The sequence below is a fragment of the Periophthalmus magnuspinnatus genome, chromosome 14 (genome assembly GCF_009829125.3).
Source record: "Periophthalmus magnuspinnatus isolate fPerMag1 chromosome 14, fPerMag1.2.pri, whole genome shotgun sequence".
In the NCBI taxonomy this organism is placed as follows: domain Eukaryota; kingdom Metazoa; phylum Chordata; class Actinopteri; order Gobiiformes; family Gobiidae; genus Periophthalmus; species Periophthalmus magnuspinnatus.
Window position 1 is genome coordinate 16789844 of NC_047139.1, and position 27826 is coordinate 16817669.

The window sequence follows — 27826 nt, forward strand, 5'->3', positions numbered from 1 at the left end:
GCTTCACTCCTCAGTACACCAGATATTGGAGTCTTTCTGAAGTAATCTCAACTGGACAAAAAAACAAACACATTTTTAAAACTGTCCAGGGTATTGCAGTGTAAAGCTCTTCAGCTGAGGCTAAAAATAGCCCCTACCTTTAACGCTACCTTTTAATGACATCACAAGGTGGAACAGAGCATTTTGAGCTTTGGAGATGCAGACAGTCCAATAATTAAAAGTTACTCAAACATATATGAATGGAACAAAACACAACTCCAGGTATGTTTTTTGAGGAGGTAACATCATTTTAACTTAGCTAAAAGCTCACAACAGGCAATTTTGTGTAATATAGGACCTTTAATGTATTCTAAGCATGTAGACAATAACCCCCGCTAAAATACTGGAAGCCATTAAAGAAATCTACACAGTGATATATAATGGAGTTTCAACTGTCACACACCTTAATTTCTCAAAATAAGAAATCAAACAAGTGATCTGTAGTAATACTTTTTGGTGTTTTTTTGTTTTTGTTTTTTTTTATAGTAATTGTGTACTTTGATATGGATGCCAACATTATTGAGAGCGATATCAGGAGGAAAATTAACCTATGTTTGGCCCTGATATTTTTCCTACACTGTCCCAGCCTGTGTGCCCGTGTGTCACTTCCAGTTTTAATATTGGTATTAGCCACAGCGTCAAGATTGAATATTGGTATCGGCTCAAAAATGTCATATTGGACAATCCCTCATGCATCATATCAGGCTTCTAAGTTGAGGTTGTAGTAGTAGAATCTGAGATCAAATACTTATCTAATAAATGGTGATGAGACCTGCATTCAAACTGAAAAAGTACCGTAAAATACGATCTATTCAGTACGCTATAGCCTTGATTCGGCCTATCCTCACTTTGCACAAGTCCACTTTCTTTTACTGTCAATGGTTGTGCTCATTTAAAAGCATGGCTAGACCTCTCAAACTGACTACAGCTATTGATACTTTTCAGTGACATCACGCTAGGGGGGTAATGCATGTATGTCCATGGTGGAATGTTGAGCAGTTACCATGGTGTCACAATTCACTACAATGCATTAGCAAACACAACGTGATAAGATTTTAGAGTTTCTGAAAATTCAAGAAAAATACAAAATTGATTTGAACAATATATTTCCAAGAGCCTGTGTATGGAAGATAATTAGTTTGAACTGATTTTGAATTTTAAGGCACAAGCAAATGATATTGTGAGTCGATCTAACTTAGTAACAACCTGGAAGTCTGGTCTTAATTTGCCTAATCCAAACCTCATCTCTTTGATTGCAAGCCCTTTCTATAACTCCTGCCCACAAAAGAGAAAGACCCATAGGAAACAGCCTGCCTTTGTCCTCCTTAGAAATGATTAATTGCTTATGTCTTGGTATCTTGGATCTATGCTGTGATTAATTTAATAGCACATTTTACACCCCGTTGAATAGTTAAAAGGTGCATTTTTTTATTCCGTGTTAAAAATTCAAAGGGAGAAATTAAATGTCATTTGAAATTCAAAATCTGATGAAATTATCTTCCATACCTATGATCAATTTGAGCGTTCATGGTCCTGCTTAGGTGTTTGAATAAAAATGGTGAATGTGACTAACTGAAAAACCATTGGCTTATGTTAGCTAGCTTTTGACTTTATTGTAATTTTAAAGGGATTTGTTTAACAGCACAAATCAGCTCTTCTATTGTAGTTCCTATTGTAGCTCCGATTAAAGTCTGAGTTGAGTAAGAGAGCTTCAGACAGAGCAGAGCTTCTAGTTAGCATCATCCCCCCAAGGAGTTTTGCATCAGCTGCAAAGTATCAACAGAAGATGATCGATAGAAGTTTGTTCTCCTCATGTTTGACCCCTCCATCACAGTGTTATATATCTCTCCATTTTTCCTTTTTGATATAGACATTGCACTTTACAATGGGTCCATTCACACTGTTGCGTAGCTCGGATAATCTCCTTCACTTAAAGTATGCATGAAATCAAGGCCTCAGCGTTATTCAGTTCTATGGTAATCCAACGTGTCTCTATACAAAAATGCTGTATGGAAACTTGTGTTAAGAGTTTCATTTCTTTTATGCAACGCTGTCACGATTGGCTGAAGCCGATAAAAAAGTCAAAAATAAGATTTGATAAAAGCAGTTATAGATCTACGGAAAAGCATGTACTATTGATTCTGCTGCCGGCTGTGGAGGATTGTGGGATGGTGAAGAATGTGTTATGATGTTTCACATTTTCTGCTTATGATATTGTGCATGAGCGAAGGCAGTTTCAGCTTGTTTAGACACAAAACAGCAGGGCACATTAAAGGGGATATATGGTGACAGACTATTTGTGATTCTAACCCTGGTATAATATTGTTTGCACCCCAGAAACATACTTGGATTAGTGTTTTGTTCCATTCACACATTTTAAAGTGAGACTGAACACCTAAACTCTGCTCACAACTACATTTCAAATAGAGTTGCTAAACTGGGCAGCATCTGGAAGCCTAAAGAAAAGAGTGAGGGAGAGGAGGGGCGGGGTCTAGAGGTATAAGGAACTTTGTGATTGGTTTAACACCGTCCACATGTAATGAAAAAAAGCCTGGCTGTAAATCAGAGCAGTCTTTCATAATGTCATATTGTACTTGAAATTGCAGTGTCCACAGAATTTTTGACCACAAAGCTGCAAATTTACCTAGTTTGCAAAATTGACTAGGAACAGTAGATAATACTATTAAAACACCGTATACACAGTTCCACAGTTTAGTTCCATTTTAACTAAGAGACCTTGAGTGATCAAAACATACCACGCTTATATACACGATACGTCATTTACCTAATTCATTCCTTCTCAAATGCTGACATAGAGCACATTTGTCCATGCATGAAATTGTAATGATGCCCAAAAATGAAAAGGACATGGAATGCATAGTATGATCTTCAAAGATGCCTGTGACTATGGACTATGCAACTTTTCTTCTTTCATGCTTTTGCTTTGAACCAAATGTTCTGCTTTATGGCATTAAAGGGCCTATATTATACTATTTTCTGATCTGTTATAATGTTGTTTTTTCATCAAAAACATATCCAGAGTTGTGCTTTGTATAATACAGAAATCCTGCATATTTAGGCTGATTTCTTCTCTCAAACAGAAAACACTCTGTTCCACCTTGTGATGTCATGTGGTAATACAGGAAGTGCTCCACTGTGTTTTTAAACTCCATACACCTTCACTAGAATCATTTCAGCCCTGGAATTTCCACTCTAAAAAAATAAAAGGTAAAAGGTAGATGCTAACTTGAAAACTACCACTTCATGACATCACAAGGTGGAACAGAGCATTTAAAGGTTTAGAGATTAATAATAAAGGATTTCTCAAACACGTGTGAATGAAACTTAACACAACTCCAGGTATGTTTTTTGATGAGGTAACAGCATTATAACATTGCTAAAAGCTGTTGTGGAATTTCTGATAGTAAAAAACCTTAAAGATATAAAATCAACAGAGAAGTTGTCTTAAATCAAAAAGTCTGGTTTATTGAATCAACTGTGCACAATTGTCAAAGAGCTGTTGTCCCTAGCAGTGTCATCTCACCCTCAGCTGACAAATGTAAACACATACAGAGTATTTATACCACCAAAACAATCTTGCCAGTTTGGTCTAATCAAAGTGGCTGGAGGCCGCTAGATGCACGAACAAGAGATACACCCTATACATAACAACAGATGGTATTACAAAGGTTAGTCCGAAAAGATCCATAACAATACAAATAAAGATTAATGCTAAAGAGGCCATGACAAAGCTCACAAGAATCAATTTTGAATAACATAAGACCTTCAAATTCTGATCTATTACATTATTATAAAAAAAAATATCTTGAAAACAGACATTCAGTATATCAGTATTCAGGCCATACTGTGGAATGCATTTATTGAAAATAACTCAGATTAGTACAAATTCCTTAAATAGTCAGAATGATTCATCATATGTCTCCTTTAAGTTTGTAAGTAAAGTCAATGGAACTCCAAATCCCACAATCCCACTGGGCAAGGCAGCTCTCTATGTTTACACTCCTGTGAAGGCATTTCCGCCTGGATGTCTCGCTGTATATGCCACAAAAGGGCCGAGTATCAACGTTTACATGGACCAAGCATGTTTACACCAGCCTGTCTACTGCCCCTGATAGCCACCCCATGCACTGCACCGCGTGTGGCTCGGGCAGGCTGCTGCGAGAAGGGCCGAACTTTGCGATATGTGAACTCTCTGACCTATTATGACAAATGCATTATGCTTATGTTGTGTTTTTCTCCTTTGTGAATGTTTAAAGGAATGTACCTGTTGACGTTTTGCATTTTGTAAATCGGTAGACCACTCCAACATGGCTCCTGACAGGATGGCAAGTCCATAGAGGCAGAATGTAACAGAATGTAAAACACAATATCACTATATAAATGGAGGTTAGTGATCTTTCCACCAGACCTGCTTGGCTCCACTCTACCTGCCTTTATTTGGCTTTACTCTGCACTCTCTTATATTGCATTAAACGGCCTATATTATGCTATTTTCTGATCTTTGTTATAATGCTGCTTCTTCATCAAAGACCTACCTGTAGTTGTGTTTTGTTTCATTCACACGTTTAACACAAATTCTGCATATTTAGGTTGAGTTCCTCTCTTAAACAGAACACTCAAAATGCTCTGTTCCAACTTGTGTGGTAATACTGGAATTGCTCCACTGTGTTTTAAACTTCATAAAACCTCACTAGCTTGCTGAACTTTGACGTTAAAGCTTTTGTGTTAGCCTCATTGAAACCACTTCACTCCTCGGTGCACCAGCAGACATTGACGACTTTCTATTGCCATCTCAAATGTACAAAAGGTAAAGGTCTAGGGTATTTCAGAGTAAAACAGTAAAGTGACATTAAAAGTAGCTGTTAACTTGAAAAATACCGCTTCATGACATCATAAGGCAGAACAGAGCATTTTGAGTTTTGGAGATGTGGACAGACTAATAATAAAGGTTTACTCAAACATGTGTGGATGAAACAACACAACTCGGAGTCTATTTCTGATGATATAACAACATTCTAACAAGGCTTAAAGCTCAATAAGAGCATTTTGCATAATATAGGACCTTTAAGCATGGACAATATATCTGTGCTATTATCAGGGATGTGTTTTTTTTTTTTGTTTTTTTTTAAGGAACTGTATGTAGCAGAACCTCCAGAATTCACTCACTGAGCCGCAGAGGCTGCACTAGCACTGATTAATGATTGGCTGCAGGTGATGGGGTTTAGGTAGTGACCATTCAGATCAGAGACTGGATTTCAGCTTTAAAATTGGAAACCAAAATGAGAGACTTGTGTGAGGCTCATTCTGCTTTTTGATTAGATAATTGTCTTTAGAGCCAAAACTCTACATTTTAACCTAAACATCTTCTTAGTGACAAATAAATCAGGATTACAGTTGTTATTAGTAAAAGCTATGTTTGATTTTAACATGTTCACGGGGTGCAGATAGGTTAAGATTATGGATTTAAAACCAAAATCTTACATACATTTTCTCTAAATGTTGATGATGTTGTAATTTCAGATGAAGCGCAGGAGCTTATATACTGCTATGGAAGAGGGACTGTTTCTTAAAGGAGTTTTCAAATTTATGACCCATAAATGTTGAACCTTATCATTATTTGTTTGGGATTGACCCCACAAACTTGCAGTATAAATCTTCAGTCTTCACCACCCCCAGTGTTTACTACCAGTTTGGCCTGGTTACAATGAAAACAAGGGTAGGGAGGAGGGGAGAGTATAGGGCTGGTGGAAAAAGATTGAAAAAATTGCTCAGTACAAAAACAACAGGCTGTGTTCATGTTTTAGAATGAGATGATTTTATAATTTCAGATGGAGGGCAGGGGTCTGTATAGCGCTATGGGAGATTCACTGTTTTTGAGAAAGAAATATCCAAAATAGACATCTACAAATGCTGAACCTTATAATTTATTGATATTGGCTTCACAAACCTTTATTATTAAACTCATGGCTTAATGTATGTTCAACAATCATGTAATTTTCAGCTGATTACTGTTTATTACTAATGACAGAGATATTATGCAAAATCGATTTTTGAACATTCTTCTCTCATCAGAAACATGCTTTAAGAGTATTTAAGCAGTCCCTCTCAGACTCTGTTCCAACCCTCCTTATGGTTAGGTGTAAGATTCTTTGTAATACTCAGCTCGCAAGCCTATCTGTCCTCGACATGCATAACAATTCTCTCTATATATACAAACACATATACATGATACAAAACTGTACACAGTAACTTGACAAACTTGATCTGATGTGCAGTAGTTTCATTAGAGGGATGCACACTGATTATGTTGTGATAATGCGCTGAAGGAGGAGTGACTTAATGCAGGGAGCAAAGAAAGGGAATACTCGGAGAGTCAAAAACAAACAAAAATAAGTGTAACTTATAAAACATGTTAATACATTGTTTTGTTAAGAAATAAAAGGTAACATGGTGATCTGTGATCATGTGATGTGTTATGTGCTAGCAGTTAATATCCCGTAGAAGTAAAATACCCCCTCTTTAACTATTAACCAGGTCAACAAATCTGCAATCTGACAGTTAAACAGCAAATCCCACGACAGAATTCTGACCTGTCTCAGTTTGAACCAAAGGGATGTTGTGATGTGAACACAGCCTATTCAACATGCATTCAAGTTTTACTTTTTATTAGATGAAGAGTATTTGACCTGTTCAACTGTATTTTACTTGTTAAAAAATGTTCTTAGAATATATAGGTTGTATTGCTTTGATCTTTAGTACTTTTTGGTCATCGGTAGTGGTAGTGGCTTTAATATACTCGGTGACATGGGCAGTGGAAATGTCATGTAAAGTTGCAGCATATCCACAGTCACCAGATTGATCAACTCATTTCAAGAACACATATGACCTTTTAACAATGTAAGAATATGTTATATCATTAAAAACATACCTGGAGTGGTATTCCACATTCACACTGATTTCAGTAATCCTCTGTAAAAATACTCCATTTGAGGATTCAACAGTCCCAGGATCATGATGTTACAGATAGAACCCCTGCACAGTTTTAAAGTTTATAAATCATTGCCACGCTGCACCAGATCAGACTCAAAGTATATTGAGAACTGAGCATATCCTGTATATATATATATATATATATATATATATATATAAATAGTCATAGCTAACCTGTTAGCCGCAGCACCCCAAATAGAAAGTGGGCATGCTTCCGCCTCCATCAACTCTGACTTCAATTCACTTCCTATTGCAAGACTGTCGCTCCTCTCTCTGTAACTGTTGTTGTGAGGCTCTTCATTTTTGCTCTTAAAATGTTATATTAACCCGCTTTATATGATCCTGCTTTTTTTTTTTTTTCATTTCACTATTTTTACCATAAATCAAGATATGAACATTAATAACCAATCAGGTGCCTTCTTTCCCCAAGGTTGCTACCACTAACGTTAGCTACATGTTTGAAGTGCCCGCTCCCTGCTAAACCAGCGGTGCAGGCAGGAGGGGCGTTATCTTCAACAGTCTCATTCCTGATTGGTTCTTTGGTTGCTATGATACTCGTAGTGCGAATTCCAAATATAGTACTTAAGACCAAATTCGCCCTTATCCTATGAACTATTGTTTTGACTGGAGCTGAACGCTATGGGTCACACTCCCTTAGTCCACTTCTTCATACAGTCTATGGCATGAGACTGAGAAATTATATTATACTTATTTTAAGTTAGAAATCGTGAGATGCCAAAGCAAAGAGCATGTTTAAAGGCCAATAACAACAATACAATGAATGTATAACATTTGGTCTTTAGATGAAAAAAACAATTGTTTATTAACTATAATGTAGTGACTGCCACAGAGACCACATGTCAAACTGTGACCTGGAAAAGGATGTTTTGGCCTGGCAAGGAGCTGAGCTTGGATGGTGGTTTGCCTGTTCAATTCTCAAAGTATTGTTTACTCCTGTTTATCCCATGCAAAATGTGATGGAAAAGTATTAAATTGTACTAAACAGTTGTAAATTCTTCTATAAATGTCCTTTTTTTCTGTTGGTGTTTTTATGTCAGTTCACATTGAGCTCTGGGTGCTGCCGTCACATGAGGTGCATTTCCACTGTTTTAAAAAGGCTTTTTGAAGATTTCTACCATGTTATAATGTTCCCTCATCAAAACCTGCCTGCCTGAAGAGGGTTTAGATGTCATCCGTGTATGTTTAAGTAGCGATCTCTCCTGGCACTATTCAAACCTTCCTTGCAGTTAGCTGTAATATTCTGTCCACTGCTCAGCCAACAAGTCTTGTAGTAGTAGTTTCATTATCGGGATCCATGCTAATTGTGTTGTGATAGTGCTCTGAGAGGGTAGTGACTTAGTGCAGAGAGCAATAATTTGTTGTTTTGGGTGAGTAGTATTTTCAAAACAATAAGAGGTAACACAGTGATCTAAATATTTTATATGTTAGCAGTTAATACCCCATAGAAGGGTAATACCCCCTCTTTAAGTATGGAATCTTCAAACATTATTTTTAAAAGTTTTTATATTTAGAGAATATATAATAAATACACAATACATTAATAATAAAATAAGCCAGGGTTGAAAAATCTTGGGAAAAAAATACATTGCACATTTTCTAAGTAGTGTTGAGAATGAAATTAGCATGCTTAAACATGTCAAAATATTGACCAATGCAGAACCAAAGCTGAAACCAGACCTACATGGACTCGAGTAAAGTACTTAACAAGGACTAACTTTTAATGTATTACTTTTTATTCAAAGACAACATTTGCCTGTATGGGATATGACAAATGCCCTCACATAATTGTTACAATTATTATAAGAAATATATTTTTAAACCAAAAAACATTCTCCTTCACATGAGCAATTAACAAATGTTCTGAATTTAAGTAATTTGAAGCTAGGCTGGGTCTTGTTGGAGTGTGGTGTACATGGACACTATTTAGGGCGCACTTTCTTGGCTCAGGCCTTCTTTTTGGAAATGTCCCAGGACCACCATACTATAATGCCTTCTTCTATCAAATGTAATTTTAAGTAAATTCAACAAAATTTTATTTAGGCCTACTGACTCTAGATTTGTTTGAATTGTTTCAAGGTATTTTAACTGGTTCCTTATCAAAAACATACCTGGAGTTTGTTTACATCTCCAAAGCCCCAATGAGATCACCAATTCCAGAGCTGAAATTATCCAAATTAAACATGTGTATGTGAATGAAACTAAACACAATTACATTGTGTGCACAACAACATTAGAACATAGATCAGAAAACATATGTGAATCCATTAAACAAAACAGCTGTTATAGGTGTTGGTCATTTAAATAAGTTCAAAAGAATTTTTACCTGCTATTGAAACCAGCCAGCCAATTTGAAACAAATACAAAAACAGACCTTTCAAACTGAAATCAAAATTACTGATCTCCAGATTAATGTTACATTTGATTCTCTATCATGGTCCAACATTAGAATAGAGGAAGACACTAAATGTCCCTATAAGTTTTCACAGTGCATAATGCATCTAACATGAGCTAAACCCAGTGCATTACATAAAGAGTGTGTAGAGGCTCAGAAAAGTGAAATAAATGCAGAAAAAACAGAAGTAGCTTTGTGTTTACACTAGCTTTAGCTTTACCCATGGCTCACAGTGCCACAAACTTGCAATTACTAAATGTAGTTTTATTACTTGCTAAAGTTCACCTTATGATTAAAAATATAATTCAGACAGGATTTAGATTTAATTTATAAGAAGACCTGAGTCATGTCTGTTGACGTCAGTTGCTGCCACAGCAGAGCCCTGCCTCGGATGATCATAGAAATGTACTCTGCCATTAAGAAAAGTGAGTCCAAGCACTCCAGGCAAATGGGTCTGGGGGTGAGAGGTTAGGATGAGTAGCTCAGTGGAAGAGCTCGGAGTAGAGACGCTGCTCCTCCATGTAGAAAGGAGACAGCTGAGGTGGCTTGGGCATCTGTTCCAAATGAGCACGAAGTTGGTTCCTTCAAGCTTTTGTTGCAACTTCTATTGAAAAAATGTGGCCCCTTTCTCTGTAACTGCTGCTGTCAGGCTGGTCATTTTGGTCTTAAAATATTTGTGTTAAACCGCTTAATATGATTATGTTTTTATTTCACAGTTTTGTCCATAAATCAAGATATGAACATTAATAACAGAACCCAGTGCCAAATATGGTCTCTGGCTGCAGGTCTCGATGAGCTTCATTTGGTTACGACCAAACACTATGGGTGACGTCACACTATATACTCCACTTCTATTTTATAGTCTATGGTGGAGAGTGAAGTCTGGGCATCCTGCTCAGACTGCTGCATCTGCGACCCCAGATACAGAAGAAAAAAATGGATAGATGGAGATTTCAATTTTTCTTTCAAAAACAGTGAATCTCCCATATGAGTTATATAGACCCCTGCCCTCCACTAGAAACTATGACATCATCACAAACTAGAACGTGAACACAACCTATTACAGGTGTTTATATTGCTAAAAAATACTTTGCCTGGTAATGTAGCCTTGTCTCCATGGAGATAGATAAGGTTAATGCCATAGTGTGGAACCTACAGGCAAAGAAATACCATCCAACCAGGCCATCCATGCAGAAAAGCCACACATTGCAGCTTTAATACGAACTGGTGAACGTTTTGTTGCCTGAACGTGATATGTGACATCTTTGTCCTTAGTTTCCCAAAGCCGCGCCCTCCCCTTACGTCGGTCAGTCCCTCCCCTGTCCTCACTGGTGGATAGAAGTGACCTGTGTATTGATTTTGTACCGGTCTACATTTTGGATGCAAGCCGAATATACAACTAAATATATGATGATTTTACAAAGTGCATGCATTAGTCCTGGTTGTGGCTAACTTTGCCTTCTGTTTGATCTGCTTTGGTGTACATTTGAGGAGGAAATGCAGCAGCTTTGTACTTGGCTTGGTGTACCACTCTGAAGCTGTGACATGTTTAGGATTTTAGTTTTGTTTTTTAAAGTCTCAGGCACTCTGTTTGAATTCTCCTGTGTTTTGAATGTGTGACTATGAATATAATGTTCCCAATTATATTTCAGTTCCAACCCTGTGCAAGACTCCTTTGTCTTATTGTGTGCTACTTTCTTATTGCATTACATACAAACTTTTTAATAAATAGAGGGTATTTTACTTCTATGGGGTATTTACTGCTAACACATAACATTTAGATCATCATGTTACCTTTTATTGTTTTGAAAATGCACCAAAAACATCATATTAACATATCTGTGTAATCCCTCAATCAGGTCTGATCCATAACAAAAGAAAAATAAAATCTGTCAGCTGGACAAACTGCTGCTGTACGAGTGAGGACGTTTCGTTGCTCGTCCAAGCCATTTCTTCAATTCTGGTCAGATTACTGGTGGACGCTGCCTTATATCTATCTGAAGGGAGGAGCTACAGTGCTGTGAAAAATTATTTGCCCCCTTACCGACTTCATACCGTTTCTGCATCATTGTCACTCTTAGCCATTTCAGATCACACTTAGCCATTTTGTCTAATATTTAAGTCAACTTAAATATTAGACAAATATAACACACAAGTAAACACAAAATGCAGTTTTAAGTGCCGATTTTATTTATTAAGGGGAAAAACATCCATCTGAACCTACACTGCCCATGTGAAAAAGTAATTGTAAAGCAGAATCATACCATGACATTAGCACCACGTTTCACTGTTGGCAGGATGTTCTTTTTATCACATGCTGTTTTTATATTACGCCAGATTAATGGGATGCACTCCTTCCAACAAATTCAACTTTTCTTTCATCAGTCTACAGAATATTTTCCCAAAAGCTTTGGGGTTCACCAAGATGTTTTTGGCAAAAGTGAGACAAGCCTTTATGTTCTTTTTTGTCAGCAATGGCTTTCGCCTTGGAATTCGGCCATGCATGCCATTTTTGCCTACTCTATTTCATATGATTGAGTCATGAACACTGATTTTTACTGAGGCAAGTGAAGCCTACAGTTGTTTAGATGTTGTTCTGGGTTCCTTTCCGACCTCTTGGATCAGTTGTCTCTGTGCTCTTGGGTAATTTTTGAAGGCCGGCCACCCCTGGGAAGGTTCACCACTGTACTGTGCTTTCTCCATTTGTGGATAATGGCTCTCACCATAGTTCATTGGAGTACCATAGATTTAGAAATGGCTTTGTACCCTTTTCCAGACTGAGATATGTCAATTACTTTTCTTATCTGCGCCTGAATTTCTTTGGATCACAGCCTGATGTCTTGGGTTCAATATGGCCGACTTCACCTTGTCAGACAGGTTCTATTTAAGTGATCTCTTAATTTGAATGGTCTGGCAGTATCAGGCCAGGGTGTGGCTATGAAGTAGAACTCAACTTTCCACACTAATATGATTAATCACAGTCACATCATTCAACAAGGGGGGCAATTACTTTTTCACACAGGATTATGTAGGTTTGGATAATATTTTTCTCTTAAGAATTAAAATCATCACACTGCTTTGTATGTTTACTTGGGTTATCTTTGTTTAATATTCATATTTGTTTGATGATCTGAAACAGTTGAGTGACACACATGCAAAAAAGTAAGAAATCAGGAAGGGGTCCAATACACACATACTGCACACAGCACTGTAGCTACAGAGACTCAAAACACCTATTCTTTAATTTCTTTTTGTAGGTCTGTTGAGCTACCCTAAGTATGCACTGTGCCTGAGTCCTACTTAGCATAGTCATTCAAGCCAATAGGTGTTTTTTTTGGGGATGCAGACAGCCTAATAGTGTCACTTAAAGATGTGTGGATGGATCATGTAAGACCATGTTACCTTTTATAGTTTTGAACTTGCTATATTCCCCAAAAACAACATATCAACATAAATTTCACTTTTGTTTTTGACACTCTGAGCCTGTACTCCCTTTGCTTCCATGCTAAGTCACTCCCCCTTTAGAGCACTAACATAACAGAATCAACATGTATTCTGCTAATGCAAATACTGCACATTGTATCAGGTTTGTCAAGTTGTGTACAGTTTTGTATCATATTTTTGTATATTTATGGAGAACTGTAGTGTGGGAGCATGGGTGACGTAGGCCTGTGGGCGAAGCATTGAACAGAATATTACTGCTAAGGGAATAATATAATAACATGGTAGAAAACACAATAATATTTTGCGTAATTCCCCCTCTTTGGTGGAGCAGTGTGCGTGCAAGATTTTGCTTGCACAAGATTTTTCACTCTCACTGCTTCTGGGATAGGTTGCGTGTAGTGGACTAGTGCCCTCTACTGTGCACTGTAGGGAGTGCCAAGTAGGTTTGTTAGATGGATCTTAAACAGGCTAAATAACACATCTCTTATTTTAAAGATGTAGTATTGCATGTCAATGTCAGTGGGTGTAGTAGGAAACCCAATAATATAGACCTGTTTAAAAGGTCCCATATTACACAAAATTGACTCTTGTGAGCTTTAAACCATATTAGAATGTTACCTCTTCAAAAACTAACCTGGCATTGTGTATTTTTTCATTCACATGTTTGAGTAATCTTGGATTATTAGTCTGTCTACATCTCCAAAGCTCAAAATGCTCTGTTCCACTATTGTTATTTATTTTATTGTTTATTTAAATAGGGACAGATAAAATATAGATTAACAACTCAAAAATGTGATGCTGATATTACAGTGTTTATAGTGTAGGCCAATTTGCAACACCAGTCACCAATTTCACTAAAAAGCAGTGGGATTATTTGTAGAAAAAGTAATAAATACAGTGAATTTGACAAGAGAATCAAATATGAAAATATCACACACAAAGTCACACACTCATTTCACTCTTCCAAAGCCCCACTCTCTCCTCACATAACAATGCTGCTGCTACAGACATCAGGGCATGTTTTTTTTTTTAAAGGTGTACAGTCCACTGATAGTCTGTATATGAGCAGGTACAGTTCCAAAGTTTAGCTCCTTTCACTGAGAAGACTGAGCAAAAGACAACTTACAGAAAGGACCTCTACAGCCCCCTACAGTGTGATGTCATGACACAGTAGTTTAAGTTACAGGTACCCTTTACCTTTAGTTCAGGGTAGATTGGCAATTCCAGAGCTGAAATTTCCAAATGATTCTAGTGAAGGTGTATGGGGTGTTTTCTTTTTGAGAGAAGAACTCAGCCTAAATATGCAGGGTTACCTGTATAAATAGCACCTGTTTGAACTTGTTATCAGTATAACAGACACCTGTCCACCACCTCAAACAGTCAGACTCCAGACTCCACTATGGCCAAGACCAAAGGACTGTCAAAGGACAACAAAAACAAAATTGTAGACCTGCCCCAGGCTGGGAAGACTGAATCTGAAATAAATAAGCAGCTTGGTCTGAAGAAATCAACTGTGGGAGCAATTATTAGAAAATGGAAGACATACATGACCATTGATCATCTCCCTCAATCTGGGGTTCCATGCAAGATCTCACCCCATAGGATCAAAATGATCACAAGAACGGTGAGCAAAAATCCCAGAACCACACGGGGGGACCTAGTGAATGACCCGCAGAGAGCTGGGACCAAAGTAACAAAGGCTACCATCAGTAACACACTACGCCGCCAGGGACTCCAATCCTGCAATGCCAGACGTGTCCCCCGCTTAAGCCAGTACATGTCCAGGCCTGTCTGACGTTTGCTAAAGAGCATTTGGATGATCCAGAAGAGGATTGGAAGAATGTCATATGGTCAGATGAAACCAAAATAGAACTTTTTGGTAAAAACTCAGCTTGTCGTGTTTGGAGGAGAAAGAATGCTGAGTTGCATCCAAAGAACACCATACCTACTGTGAAGCATGAGGGTAGAAACATCATGTTTGGGGCTAAACAGGATGACTGATCCGTTTAAAGGAAAGAATGAATGTATTGTGAAATTTTGAGTGAAAACCTCCTTCCACCAGTAAGGGCATTGAAGATTATACATGGCTGGGTCTTTCAGTATGCCAATGACCCCAAACACACAGCTCGGGCAACGAAGGAGTGGCTTCGTAAGAAGCCTTTCAAAGTCCTGGAGTGCCCAGCGACAGCCCCAATACATCACTGCTCTAGAGGAGATATGCGTGGAAGAATGGGCCAAACTACCAGCAACAGTGTGAAAACCTTGTGGAGACTTACAGAAAACCTTTGACCCGTCATTGCCAACAAAGGGTATATAACAAAGTATTGACATGAACTTTTGTTGTCACCATAATTTGCAAATAAATTCTTTAAAAATCAGACAGATTTTTCTGGATTTTTTTTCTCATTTTGTCTCAGTCTCTAAGTGTACCTATGATGAAAATTACAGGCCTCTCTCATCTTTTTAAGTGGAAGAACTTGCACAATTGGTGGCTGACTAAATACTGTTTTGCCCCACTGTATGTGAGTGAAACAAAATCGAACTCCAGGTATGTTTTTGAGAAAGAAACAACATTATTACATAGACCACAAAATGGCGTAATATAGGGACTTTAAAGATTACACTGACAGCTCATCCCTAGAGTACCACACTGTCTACACATGCACCTAAAATCTGAGAATCATCTAATCCTGGAGTTTATGCAAATGTCAAACAGTTCCATCTGGTGTGAGGGATCTGGTTAAATTCTGATTGTTCACACCCAAGCAGGTTTGGACAAACTAATGTGGCAAAGACAGAAATGAAAGAAAAAATTTAAGTTTGAAAGATACAGAATAGACATTACAATCACAATAGAACAAAACAATCATAAAAATTTAATTAAGAGTGCAGAAGGAAACCTTTCAAGCCATTTGCACAGATAAACAGAACCATTTTGTGCCTGGATTTAACCATTGTCAAAGTAGAGGCCTGCCTCAGATCTTTAGGAAGACTATTCCAGATATTAGAAGTATAAAACTGAAACGCTGATTTGGTTCGGACCTGGTGTCTTTGATGATCAGATTTCTCAAATGTGATCATCAATTAGATTATCTGAAAGATCAGATTTTTCAGTGCAATAAACACAACCAATATGAAAAACATGCTTTTATTTTAAAAACAGCAAAGGCAGGAAGCTGCTGGTATCCATACAACCAAGGCCGCTCATGTAAAATAGTACAGTTCATTGAAAGAACGATATCATGTACTCACTTAAATCTTTCTAACCAAGCGAGTGCCTAATATCTTTCTTTCTGTGCTGTTGTTTTAGTTTGTTTGTGGGCAAACAAGTTAGTTATGGTCTATTTTTTAAGAGTCATTTTTATTTGCGAGTGATTCTGCTGTTGTACTGTGTGTTGGAGTTGACCAAACACTTAAGTTTCTCTACTGTACAAACAAAGGTTCACTTATCAAAACCATAGAGCACTGTTCTTGTGTACTGCAGCTTTACCTAATAAAATGCTCTGAAACGTCAATCATATTCTGACCTAGCTCCACACTGCCCCCTAATGGAAGCATGTTCAAACAGTAATTTCCCTCATGTACAAAGTTGTTTTTTTTAATTCCATCAGCCTTTGATGCATTTGGATGAGGACGGGGCAGTGTAACGATAGATTCTGTTTTATTCTGTGTTCTGGACACCTTAGTCCTGCTTTTTCACATTTGACTACTTTATGTAGATAATAGAAAACAGTTAAATTCACAGAGAGCACTTGGGTTAGGGGGAGAAAAAGTAGGGAAAAAAGTTTAAAGATTTATTTATTTTTTTAACTAAAAATAGCTGGTAATAAACCACAGATGTTGAATAAAATTTGTGTCGGACACACAGAGCTCGCTGGTTTCAACCAAGAATACAACCTCAGCTCACACGCAAACTAAAGAATTATTGTTAAAACCCCCAACTTGTTATGTGAACCCAACTATTAAAAAGATGCATCAGGCCAACACCTTATGAGAATGACAGGGGTTTCCTTTTTTAAAATGTTAAAAAAAATATTTTTTTCAGTATCTAGTGTAGTACTAAATAATATATGCAATATGCTGTACAATCTGTCAATTTTTTATTACTAAATATGTCAAATTTTGACAATTACACAAAATGCCTTATTTTTACAACACATGATGGAAAAACCAGTGCACACTTTTTTACTGACATTTATACAAGTAAACTACAGAAGAACTTCTCTCTAAAGATTTGTTCCTGTTCACCTGCAATGTCGAGCCTTAAAGTTCAATAAACAGCATATATGACATGCTAAATAAAAAATGTGTTAACCATATTCTTAATACAAGCAAAGATCACGCACAGTTTACAGTACATACGCCCCCTACTGGTTCATGCTGTCCTCTTCCTCCACTCTTGGAAGATATCAGAAGATATTGTGCCTATGTATTATCTGGATGATGCGATATCAGCTGGCTCCATCTGGACTTTTATGCACAGCTTTTGTTCAACTTTTTCAATATGCAAAAAAATTTCCTAATTTGGCTTACCTTCAAAACAGCACTGGCCCAGCACTGGCCCAGCACTGGCCCAGCACTGGCCCAGCACTGGCCCAGCACTGGCCCAGCACTCCATAGCAGAGGTTGAGCCGAGCTGACCTGGGCCTACATGGGCAACCCCCGCTGCACTGTACTGCCCCCTGCTGCCCCTCAGGCTTGGGTTTGGCCCTGTGCTTTCCCTTTTTCTTTCTTCTTCTTCTTCTGGAGGAACTTGCTCTTTTTGGCTGGACTGTCCTGGACATGAGCTGCTCCTGCAGGTCTTTTCTTTGCCTTCTTCTTAAAGTCCTTCTTAGATTCCTTGTTAGTCTGCTTCTGGGCCTTTTCAGGCTGAATGTTGGCTGTGGAGTCTGAGGTTTCTAGCACTTTACGTTTCTTGCGTTTTTTCGTTTCCGGTAAGAAGCCTTTCTTCTTCTTCCTTTTGGGAGCAGTCTTTGAATCATCTGCCAGGTTTGGCTTGATCTTTTCAGCTTTAGGTTTGCTGACAAAAACAACAGTAAGTTCAGCTTCTTCATAAAGATCATACATAGGTGCAGCAGTGAGAGGGCCAGGGTACTTACAGGACTCCAAATTTCTTCATAACAGCCCAGTACGTGTCCTCAAGGCGGCCCGTTCTGTTCAAGCTGATGGTGCTGCTCAGCTCCTGCAGAGAGGTCTGAAGAGGCTCCAGGGACAAAGGCAGCTTCTGGAGACACCCACACACAAACGCAGTCAAAAACATGAAGAAAGGGGAAGGCCAAAATCAAATTATGCCTGCCGTCGCCTGCGGGCATGTCTACACTCACCTGTCTATTAGTGTGTCTGTAGTTCAGTATGGGCTGGGCTACACTTAACTGAGGGAGTGTCTGTAGTTGTGTATGGGAGGGGTAGCTAGCGGAAGCAACCTTGGGAAAGAAGGTGCCTGATTTCTCTCTTATTAATGTTAAAAACTGTTATGATGAGTCAAGATATTAAGTTTGTTGTTTGCAAAGGACATTATGCAACTTAAATAGTTAATGTACACTTAGCAATTTGCCTTTACTACAGCATAATTACACTTCCATTGATAACAATAAGGCTATTATTGCATTGTTACTGAGTCTGCAAAATCTCACCACAAATAAATATGGCTTCTCCATTTATACTAGTATATATCACAAATTTTCTGTATAGCTGCAAGGTTCACAATCAACTTTGCAAAGCATAAATGAGCTAGCCTAAAATTACATATGCTTACAGAAAATGAAAAAAAAAAAAAATGCTTAAAATGGCAAAATAAAAACACAAGAATCGTGTAGAGCAGGTAATATGGACATTTTAAGACCAAAATGATGAGGCTCACTGCAGGAATTACAGAGGGAGGGGTGACAATTTTTCAAAGTAAAGTGAATTGAAGTTGATGGAGATGGAGGCACACCCATGATCATTGTAGTTATTTGTAAAGGTGGGGCAACACTCACCTGTTTGTGGGCATGTCTGTAGTTGTGTATGGGTGGGGCTGTACTCACCTGTCTGTGGACATGTCCCAGCACACACTGGCACAGCTCCAAGACTTGCTGCAGTTTGTCCTTCAGGGCCTTCTGCTCAGAGCCATGCATCTGCTGCACACTCTGGAACACAGGTGCACTTTGTGAGACACAGTGGATACACAGAAGATCAGCTCAGGTCTGAGTGTTTGTAGAGCTCACCATCAGCAGCTGGCTGGTGACTCTGGTGCAAAGCTGAGTCCAGGGGTCACCAGCAAGCAGCAGCTGCACCTCCCGGCTTTGCAGCGCCTGTTGCACTAGCACACACGCCTGGCCCTGTACACAGCAGAAGGGTTAACAAGGCCAGGAACAGCTACATTAAATATGGACTACAACTAAGCATTTAGTCAGAATGAACTGTACCCGCTGATGCTCCCTGACGCCCGTGGTGATGTTCTGCACAGCGGTGTCCAAGAGGTCCACACAGAGCACCTGAAACAGAAGCACCTCAGTCAGACCCCACCCACTGCCAGGATGCACCCATTTTCAGCGCCCACCCCGTAGCAAGGACCGCTCACTACAAGGGCCATGCCCTGACCACTACTATGGGACAAACATCCACTCTTCATGACTGGTCACAGTGGAGAGTACTACCCGGAATCTAGTTGTCCAAGAGAAAGGGCTGGTGGTCCAGGGCAGGTGCTCAGAGCATGTGCTGACAATGGCAAACCAGGAAGTGAGTGAAGAGGTCGGAGAACATGTGCATGGTGACTGGAAAGGGAGTGAAAAGTTCGGAGAACATGTGCACTGACAGGGAAGCATGTGAAAGGGTCGGAGAACACATGCACTGACCAGGGTGCGTGTGAAGAGGTCGGAGAACATGTGCACTGACCGGGAAGCATATGAAGTGGTGGGAGAACAAGTGCATGGTGAGGGGCACTGACCGGGAAGCGCGTGAAGAGGTCGGAGAACATGTGCGTGGTGAGCGGGCTCTTCCTGCGGCTGAAGAAGGAGCTCAGGGCGCCTTTGAACAGGGACGACACTCGCTGCTGGTCCAGGTTGCCCATCCAGCGCACCTGCAAATAGGACAAACATGGGGCTGACATCCACAACTCTGCTGCTCTATAGAGACACTCTATAGAGCAGCGCCAACTCAAGACTAAAATAGCACTATACTATTGTCACATTATTTCTAATCAAGAAATTATCAAATGAATGGTAAAAACGTATTTAACCAATTTAGGTAAACACTGACCGCATACCAAGGAATTGGTGTACAGTAATTAGAAACAAACTGTTAAGCAATATGTATTTCACTTAGTGTCTTTTTTCACATTATATACGGGTGCACTATGTACCTGCTTGTCTCATGTGTTCTGCTTTGCCTGAATCCACAGCTTCCCCACAAGAAAAGTTACATAGTGCAGCTTTACAGAAACTTTACAAGAACTATGCAAGATGGCTGGTTTGGAGAATCATCAGTACTTAAACCCCAGCACCTGCAGACAATCATTAATCAGTGCTAGTGCAGCCTCTCAGTAAATTCTAGAGGTTCTGAGCTTTCACATGAGGCATGGCCTGTCCGTATACTGAGAATGAGAAAACTTGTATGTGTACTCTGTCTGCAGGTTAAGGAACAGGTAATCCAGGTTCAATTGTGATTGTAGTACCTTTAAAAAAAAAAAAAAAAAATGGAAATAGCACAGGCTCCATATAGTTCCTTTAAATAATCTTTTTTTGCTTTACTTCTCCCCCCAATATCACACAGATGCGGTAGGTGTGTTGTGAAGTATATAAATCATGGGGCCAGTGTCCTTACACTGTCTGCGGTGTCCTCCCCTGGGCCTTTGGACGCAGGGGCTCCTCGTAGCACTTTGACGAGGTATAAGCAGGCACTACAGAACAAAGCACACAGGTCAGGCTACAGAAACATGTTAATGAAATGTGAGCACATGCCTGAAGTACCTGAAGTAGTAGAGAGCCACGGAGGAGTCGTGCAGCTTGAGGACCTTGTTGAGCAGTGTCTCTAGCAGATCATGCAGCTCCTGAGTCCTGTCCTCCACAGAGCGGCAGTACACTTTGGCACGGAACAACTTGTTTCTACACATGCCACAAAGAAACAATGATCACAACTCTCACATCTTCAATGTTGTGAAGGAAACACATTATCAACTTATGCGATACAATCCATTTTAATTTTACAATGCTCAAGACCTAGAAACTGCCATTCATGCTTTAAATTTTTAGTAAAGTAATTATTTATATTTTGGACTTCTGCAATTCTCAGTGAACAGATGTTGTAAAAAAAAATTTACGATGCCAAGACTGGCTTGGCTTTATGGAATAATATTTTATTGTATAATTTTTATTCAGGTAGCGAAGCACAAGGGCGACAATACTGCAACCATGTGGTCTCATTTTATGTAAAAAATCCCATTCCTGTAATTTAAAGCTCTACATGCTGCTGGAAATGTGGTGGGAATGCTGCACCATAGCCTCCGATGAAGGATGCAGACCCTTGCTCACTTGATATGACGAGTTTGTGAAATAAACTTGTCACATCAAGTGAGTCTTCATTTAAAGACCAAAATAATCCTAAAACAGGAGTGCAAATTACTACTGTGCTAAATGAGATTGTGATTTAGCTCATAACACCAATTTGCAGGTGTTTTTCTCCTCCCCCAGGGCAATTAGGCATTAAACTGTTGCATGAACAAGTCCAATAAAGTTTTCACATCACTGTGTTTCAGTGACCTAAAGTGAAAACTAACAGTCTACTTAACCCAACTATCAAAGCAACAATGTTTAGAAAGATCTGTTAGAATGTGACCTACATCTGGATTTACAAAGTAAATGCTCTCTGCACTGACTTATTTTCATCAGATTACTTCTATTTCCTGTTTCAATGGGTTCTGAACTGTGGAGAGTGCTCACGCCGGACATCGTCCCAAAAGAGAATGGACTTGGTCCATAAATTTGTGGGAGTATGGCAGAGTAGTTGGAGCACCGGCGGAGCACCGGCGGAGCACCGGCGGAGCACCGGCGGAGCACCGGCGGCGCACCGGCGGAGCACCGGCGGAGCACCGGCGGAGCACCGGCGGAGCGCATACGCAGGATATGGAACAGCTCTCATTCACTAAACGGTGTGTAATTACTAGACAGTGCATAAGAGTGCAGTGGAGCGGACATGCATGATGTGGAATCAGCCCGTGACTACTGTCCAGTTTAGAGAAGTTTTGGCCCAGTTAAGAATTACATCTGTGTAAACTCCAAAATTAAAGTACAAAATTATAATATATATTATAATAAAGCCAAAATATAAGGTTGTGCCTGGTGTGGCATGCTTGGTTGTGTCTGGCGTGTTATGCTTGGTGTGTGGCATAGAGTGCTTGGCTGTGCCTGATGTAGTGTGCTTTGTTGTGCCTGGCCTGGCATGCTTGGTTGTGGCTGGCATGACGTGACATGCTTGGTTGTGCGTGGTGTGGCGTGTAACATGGAGTGCTTGGTTGTGCCCAGTGTGGTATGGCATGCTTGGCTGTGCCTGCTGTGGCCCGGTGTGGGGTGGCGTGGTACCTGAGGATGTCAGCTGTCCTGCGGAGGAGGTCCTGCTCGTGCAGCTCTCTGTCTGAGCCCATGCACCTCTCAATCAGGGTGAGCAGAGGCTGCACCAGGGACAACACCAGGGGAGTGCCACACTGACGGGACACGTACACCTCCACCAAGTCCAGAACCTAAGGAGGGAAGAGAGGAATCTAACTGAGGGAGGCAGGGGTGTAGTGGATCACTCTGGAGATGACTGCACCCCTTTTACACTCTGTTCCCCAAGGTACAGAGGAGGGACAGAGGTACAGAGTAGGGACAGGGGTGCAGAAGATAGCTCTGGAGACTGGGTGGAACAGGGGTGCAGAGGGACATGGGGGACAAGGGTGCAGAGGGATAGGGGTGTAGTGGATAGCTCCGGAGACTACCGTACCTTGGGGGACAGGGTGGAACAGGGATGCAGAGGAGGGACAGCGGTGCAAGGATGGACATGCGTGTATAGGAGGAACATGCGGGTACAGGAGGAACATGCGGGTACAGGAGGAACATGCGGGTACAGGAGGAACATGCGGGTACAGGAGGAACATGCGGGTACAGGAGGAACATGCGGGTACAGGAGGAACATGCGGGTACAGGAGGAACATGCGGGTACAGGAGGAACATGCATGCAGAGTGGACAGGACAGCTCTGGAAATTGCTGTACCTTGATTTTAAAGTCACGGATGAGTAGCTTCTCCTTCTTGAGTTTGGACTTCTCATCCTTCTTGGCCTGGGTTTTCTTCTTCTGCTCAGAGAAGACTGCAGCCAGGCTCTGGTCCAGCTTCATCATGTCCTCATCGCCCAGGTCCTCGTCCCCACTGCTGTCCTCCTCTTTGGCCTGCCCACAACCCCCATCAAAAACTCAACCTCATTTTGTCTTAAAGTGTTGTGCTGCTACTGTGCATTAGAGTTAGACCTACTTTATTCATTTTCCTTTTGATTAGAAGTGAAATTATTAGGAAAAATCTACCCCTAAGAAACAGTTTCTAGGTCAAAAAGACTGAATAAGTTTATTTCCCTAAAAGCCACAGGATAAAATCAATATTTCTGAAACATTGCATATACTAAACACTGATCTTGAACTGGCTGAAACATTTAACCACCCACCTATAATTACCTATCGGTCTACAAATTTACAACATGCTTTAATGAATTTGGACTTCTCCCAGGATAGAGTCCTCCAGGACTCCAAACAGGAAAACCCTCCTTAACCCCAATACCAAATGGCAACTAGGTACAGGAGGGTGCACACAATGCCACAATACTAGAAACCCTACAGATTTCTGCCAACTATTCAGAGGAAAAGATTCCCAATGAAGCGTAAAAATGGAGGTAAACAGGGCAAAGCGCACTGGCATGTGAGAGGGAGCACTGACCAGAGCGTTCTGCTGCTCCAGGACCTTCATTAGGCGCAGACGAAACTCAGGATCCACACCCTCCTGGAGCTCCTCATCGTCCTCATCCTCATCATCGGTAGTGTCACCATCCTCTTCGCCTTCCTCTTCATCATCTTCATCGTCCGAGCCCAAGCCCTCCTCCTTAAAACACACCATTTAATACAACCTAGAAAACCAATGGACCAACACTGGCACAACATGAGTGCTGTTTTTTAATAGGGCCCCTCCTCCCTCTGCCTCCCTCACCTGTGTGCCCTCATCTCCTTCCTCTTCCTCTTCTTCCTCTCTGTTGAGACCTGGGTCGTCATCGGTGATGAGGAGTCCGCTGTCCGCGTCATCTGGCTCTGGCTCCAGTACCTATGCAATGAGCACATTCCCTTTGGTGACTTAAGCAAAAATATCATGTAAATTCTAATTTATATATTTTTTTCAAAAGTACACTAAAGCTACTGAAGTGATATATTGTAGAAAGACTTGTAAAGCAGTCAAACTGATTTTTATTAATTCTGGGCCTAGTTTAAAAAAAAATTGAACTTGAAGCATGCATTTTTCCAGTTTGTCAGCTGTCAATTGTGAACTGTTTGAAATACAATAACTTTTCAATTTTTTAAATTATTATTATTTTATTTTTTTTGCATTTTTGTAAAGCCCAAAATCACAGCAGTAGTTCCCTCTTAGGGCTGAGCAAGATCAGAAAGTTAGAAAATCCAACGATGAAACAGACATCGATAAATAACAAAAAAGCTGATTAACCAACATTAACAGGAAACGAGAACTAGTCCTTAGAACCTCCTTCTGCAGGAAACCTCGAGGAGAACCACAGTGAAGAAGAGATCCGCTCACATGGACAGACAAGGCTGCAGATATTATGCTTAATGGTCATTCTTTTGACCATGATAATCCTGAAGCAAGTAGGCATACAAGGTGCAGGTGCAGTGAAGGTCTACTTTGAAATTGGCACTGAAGATCTACTATGACTATGGTATGAAGGCCTGGCAAGAGGATGGAGCTGAGAGTCAGCTGGGTGCTATGAGAGCCTACCTTGAGGATGGCGCTGAGGGCGGGTTGGGTGACGTGAGGGCACACGGAGCTGAAGACCATCTTGCAGACCTGCCTCATGTGTCTGCTGGGCTGAGACAGCAGAGACAGGAGCACCTCCACCAGGACCTCCACCCAGGCAGGCTCCTGCTCTTCACCTATGAGCACACGCACACGCATTATGTGGATATTTCATTGACATGGGTTTATTGCCTGTTCAGGCAGTCCTACAATGCAATGGCACAGAGTCAATAGAGGCAATTCAAATGAAGCTAAAAACAATAGTTGTAATTGCCAACTTTACAGTTCAATATGAATAGGCTTAAGTAAGAGAAACACAGAAATTATCTCAAAGAGTCTGCATTTCCTGAATGACACCTTATGGCATCACAACGTGAAACGAAGCACTAAACCGAATGTGCAGGAATGAAACAAAACAAAGCTTCACTTTGATGAGTAAATTAATGTGGTGAAGACTAGGACTAGGATGGTTGAATGGTTGAATAAAAACAGCGCCAGATAGTAGTAGTATCCGCCAGTATGCCTGACGGTGGATATGTGTCTTTGTTTCCAGTTGACTTAACCACAGGTATTGAGATATTGTGACAAACTAGACTAAATGATGACCACCAAATTCAACTGAGAGCACTCACCTGGTTTGCTGCGACGCTTCTTGTGGGCGCGCTCCACACAGCTCTGCAGGTCACGGATGATGTCCAACAACTCCTCAGGGGCCTAGAGAACACAGCATAGACACGTACATGTTTAAAGTCCATCTATAATAGAATGTTGTGTGTGCTAGGGCTAGGGGCCATATGGCAAAATGTGATGCTTTTACCCTCATATTAGCTGTAACTAAAAAAAATATACAGCTATATTTCTTATTCCAAAATCTGAAGATCCAAGCCACACGCTTTTACTGACTGGATTAGCTGCAGAGATCTTCATTCAAAAGCTTCAACCATTTCATTGACTCTTAACAAAGAGATTAGATTAATTGCACAGCCCTGGTTTGTGGGTACATGTAGGCAGTGTGGCATATATCCTTTATTATTACATCAACAACATGGGGTATAATAATAGGTTTGGTAGTAGAGTAATAGTTATTTAAACATGGAAATTATTCATAATATTAAAAGCTGCTTTTAAGTTTGAGACACATTTTCGTTAAACCATAATAGTTACAACGGAGTAGTAGCAGCATTAAAATAGGTTACGTGAAGGTTACGCAAGTAGTGACTACGGTTAAGGTTAGGATCAGTGACCAAGAAATGAATCGAAGTCAATGTAATGTCCCTAGGAAGTATAGAAGCCCAACATGTGTGTGTACGTACATATGTGTGTGTGTACGTATGTGTGTGTGTGTGTGTGCATGCATAGGTGTGTTTGTACAGAGCAGAGACACACCTTGAAGAGGTAGAGGCCAACCAGGAGGAAGAGCTGCAGGAAGGCCTTGTTCTCCGGGCTCTGAGCTTTCTTCATCTTCTTCCTGAGGCCTGACACTGACAGCAGCAGGCTGAGAGAAGAGCACAGGTTTTAAAGCAGACCTATTGTGCAAAATCAGTTTTACAAAGTTTTAACCATGTTATATTTGTTTCCCCTTCTCATTTACCCTTTTATTGTGTTTGGAGTGACTCGTGCATGTCTGAGCAATTTTTAATCGCTTATTTTCAAGAGCCAATAAACCCCCGTTTTCACTGCCACACACCCACTGCTCTGTACTTTCTTTGTTCTCCAATTTTGTTTTCTTAAATCGGCAATATGCACAGGATCTTGCAGTGTTGCCTAGTCATTTTGGTACAAATCCACTACTCGCTAGCGTGATGAAAAGTTACCCATCAGAGATGGAGCCAGCTTCACTGCTCTTTATTGTGATAACTTTTACAGCGATATCAGCTCCCATTGGGCTTTCTAACACAGAAGTCAGCAGACTCATTTCTTTTATTACAGTTTTTAAATGAATATTGTGATTTCAAATGTGCAGATCGTAACAATGATCCATGGGTGTCATAGATTGTAACTATAGAGTAGACACAAGTACAGTATTCTTCTTTAAGAGCACAAATCAACTCAAAACAAAACGCAAGCTCTAATGGCATATTAGGGTTTCATACAGATTATTTAGAGTGGATATGTACAGTGGGGATGTGTTGTCGATATGGTGATTTCATGCTTGTTGATAATCACAAAGGTATTCTCGTCTATTTGTTGTGGCTATGGGTGTTTTCAGTCTCTATACATGACTTTGTGCGTCACTGTCTGATGTTGGTATTACAGATACATGTAATGCAGCTGATGACAGCTGTGCATCATTTTGTAGAATGTGAAAAATCAATAGTTTAGCCCGAGTGGCATGCGTGTAGAGGGCCCCCAAACCACATTTTGCTTAGAGCCCCTAAGGTTAGAACTAGATCTGCCTGGCAGAGCAAACAATTTGACAATAAACCAAAAAGACTGTGCATGATAGCAAAAAACAAAATTTAAATCTGTCAACTGGACAAATCGTTGTAGGAGTGAAGACATTTCGCTGCTCATCCAAGCCGCTTCTTCAGTAATGAACCGAAGAAGTGGCTTGGATGTCCTCAAAGACTGATTTGGGTAATGCTGCAACAACTTTTGCATAGCCAGAAAAATAGATGTGTGGACTGTCAAACTCAGCGACTGAATTCAGGAGGTTCTGGGCCTTCAGAGGAATCCGGTTTGTGTCTGAAAGGGGCCAGTTACTAGTCCAGAACATAAGCCCAATGTTGAAATTAAAATCACCAAACTGATCTTTCAAAATGTACAAATTCAAATCACCGAATACCTGTACATAGTCCACACTACCTTTTTTAGACAATTAGGAGTACACTACATATGCATTTAGCCTATGAAAGAAAAGTACCTGTCCCAGGTGTCCCTCACGGTGGGGCCAAAAGCAG

The 27826-nt window shown here is 40.2% G+C and overlaps 2 protein-coding genes across 2 annotated transcripts in view; one reads left to right on the plus strand and one right to left on the minus strand.

Annotated features, from left to right (window-relative positions):
- The window catches only part of tmem248 (transmembrane protein 248), a 286123-nt gene that overhangs the window by 235716 nt on the left and 22581 nt on the right, over positions 1-27826 (plus strand). The gene's annotated exons all lie outside the window — the stretch shown is intronic.
- The window catches only part of mybbp1a (MYB binding protein (P160) 1a), a 22898-nt gene continuing 11115 nt past the window's right edge, over positions 16044-27826 (minus strand). The window contains exons 12-27 of the mRNA XM_033978209.2: positions 27790-27826; positions 26313-26421; positions 25559-25640; positions 24909-25063; positions 24114-24224; positions 23847-24008; positions 23135-23308; positions 22465-22622; positions 20857-20991; positions 20711-20786; positions 19836-19967; positions 19315-19383; positions 19114-19227; positions 18934-19035; positions 18007-18131; positions 16044-17927 (exon numbers count right to left, since the gene is read on the minus strand). The exon at positions 27790-27826 is cut by the window's right edge and continues 164 nt beyond it. Coding sequence (XP_033834100.2) covers positions 17600-17927; positions 18007-18131; positions 18934-19035; positions 19114-19227; positions 19315-19383; positions 19836-19967; positions 20711-20786; positions 20857-20991; positions 22465-22622; positions 23135-23308; positions 23847-24008; positions 24114-24224; positions 24909-25063; positions 25559-25640; positions 26313-26421; positions 27790-27826 — 2069 coding nt within the window. The 3' untranslated portion in view covers positions 16044-17599. The remainder of the gene's footprint in view (positions 17928-18006; positions 18132-18933; positions 19036-19113; positions 19228-19314; positions 19384-19835; positions 19968-20710; positions 20787-20856; positions 20992-22464; positions 22623-23134; positions 23309-23846; positions 24009-24113; positions 24225-24908; positions 25064-25558; positions 25641-26312; positions 26422-27789) is intronic.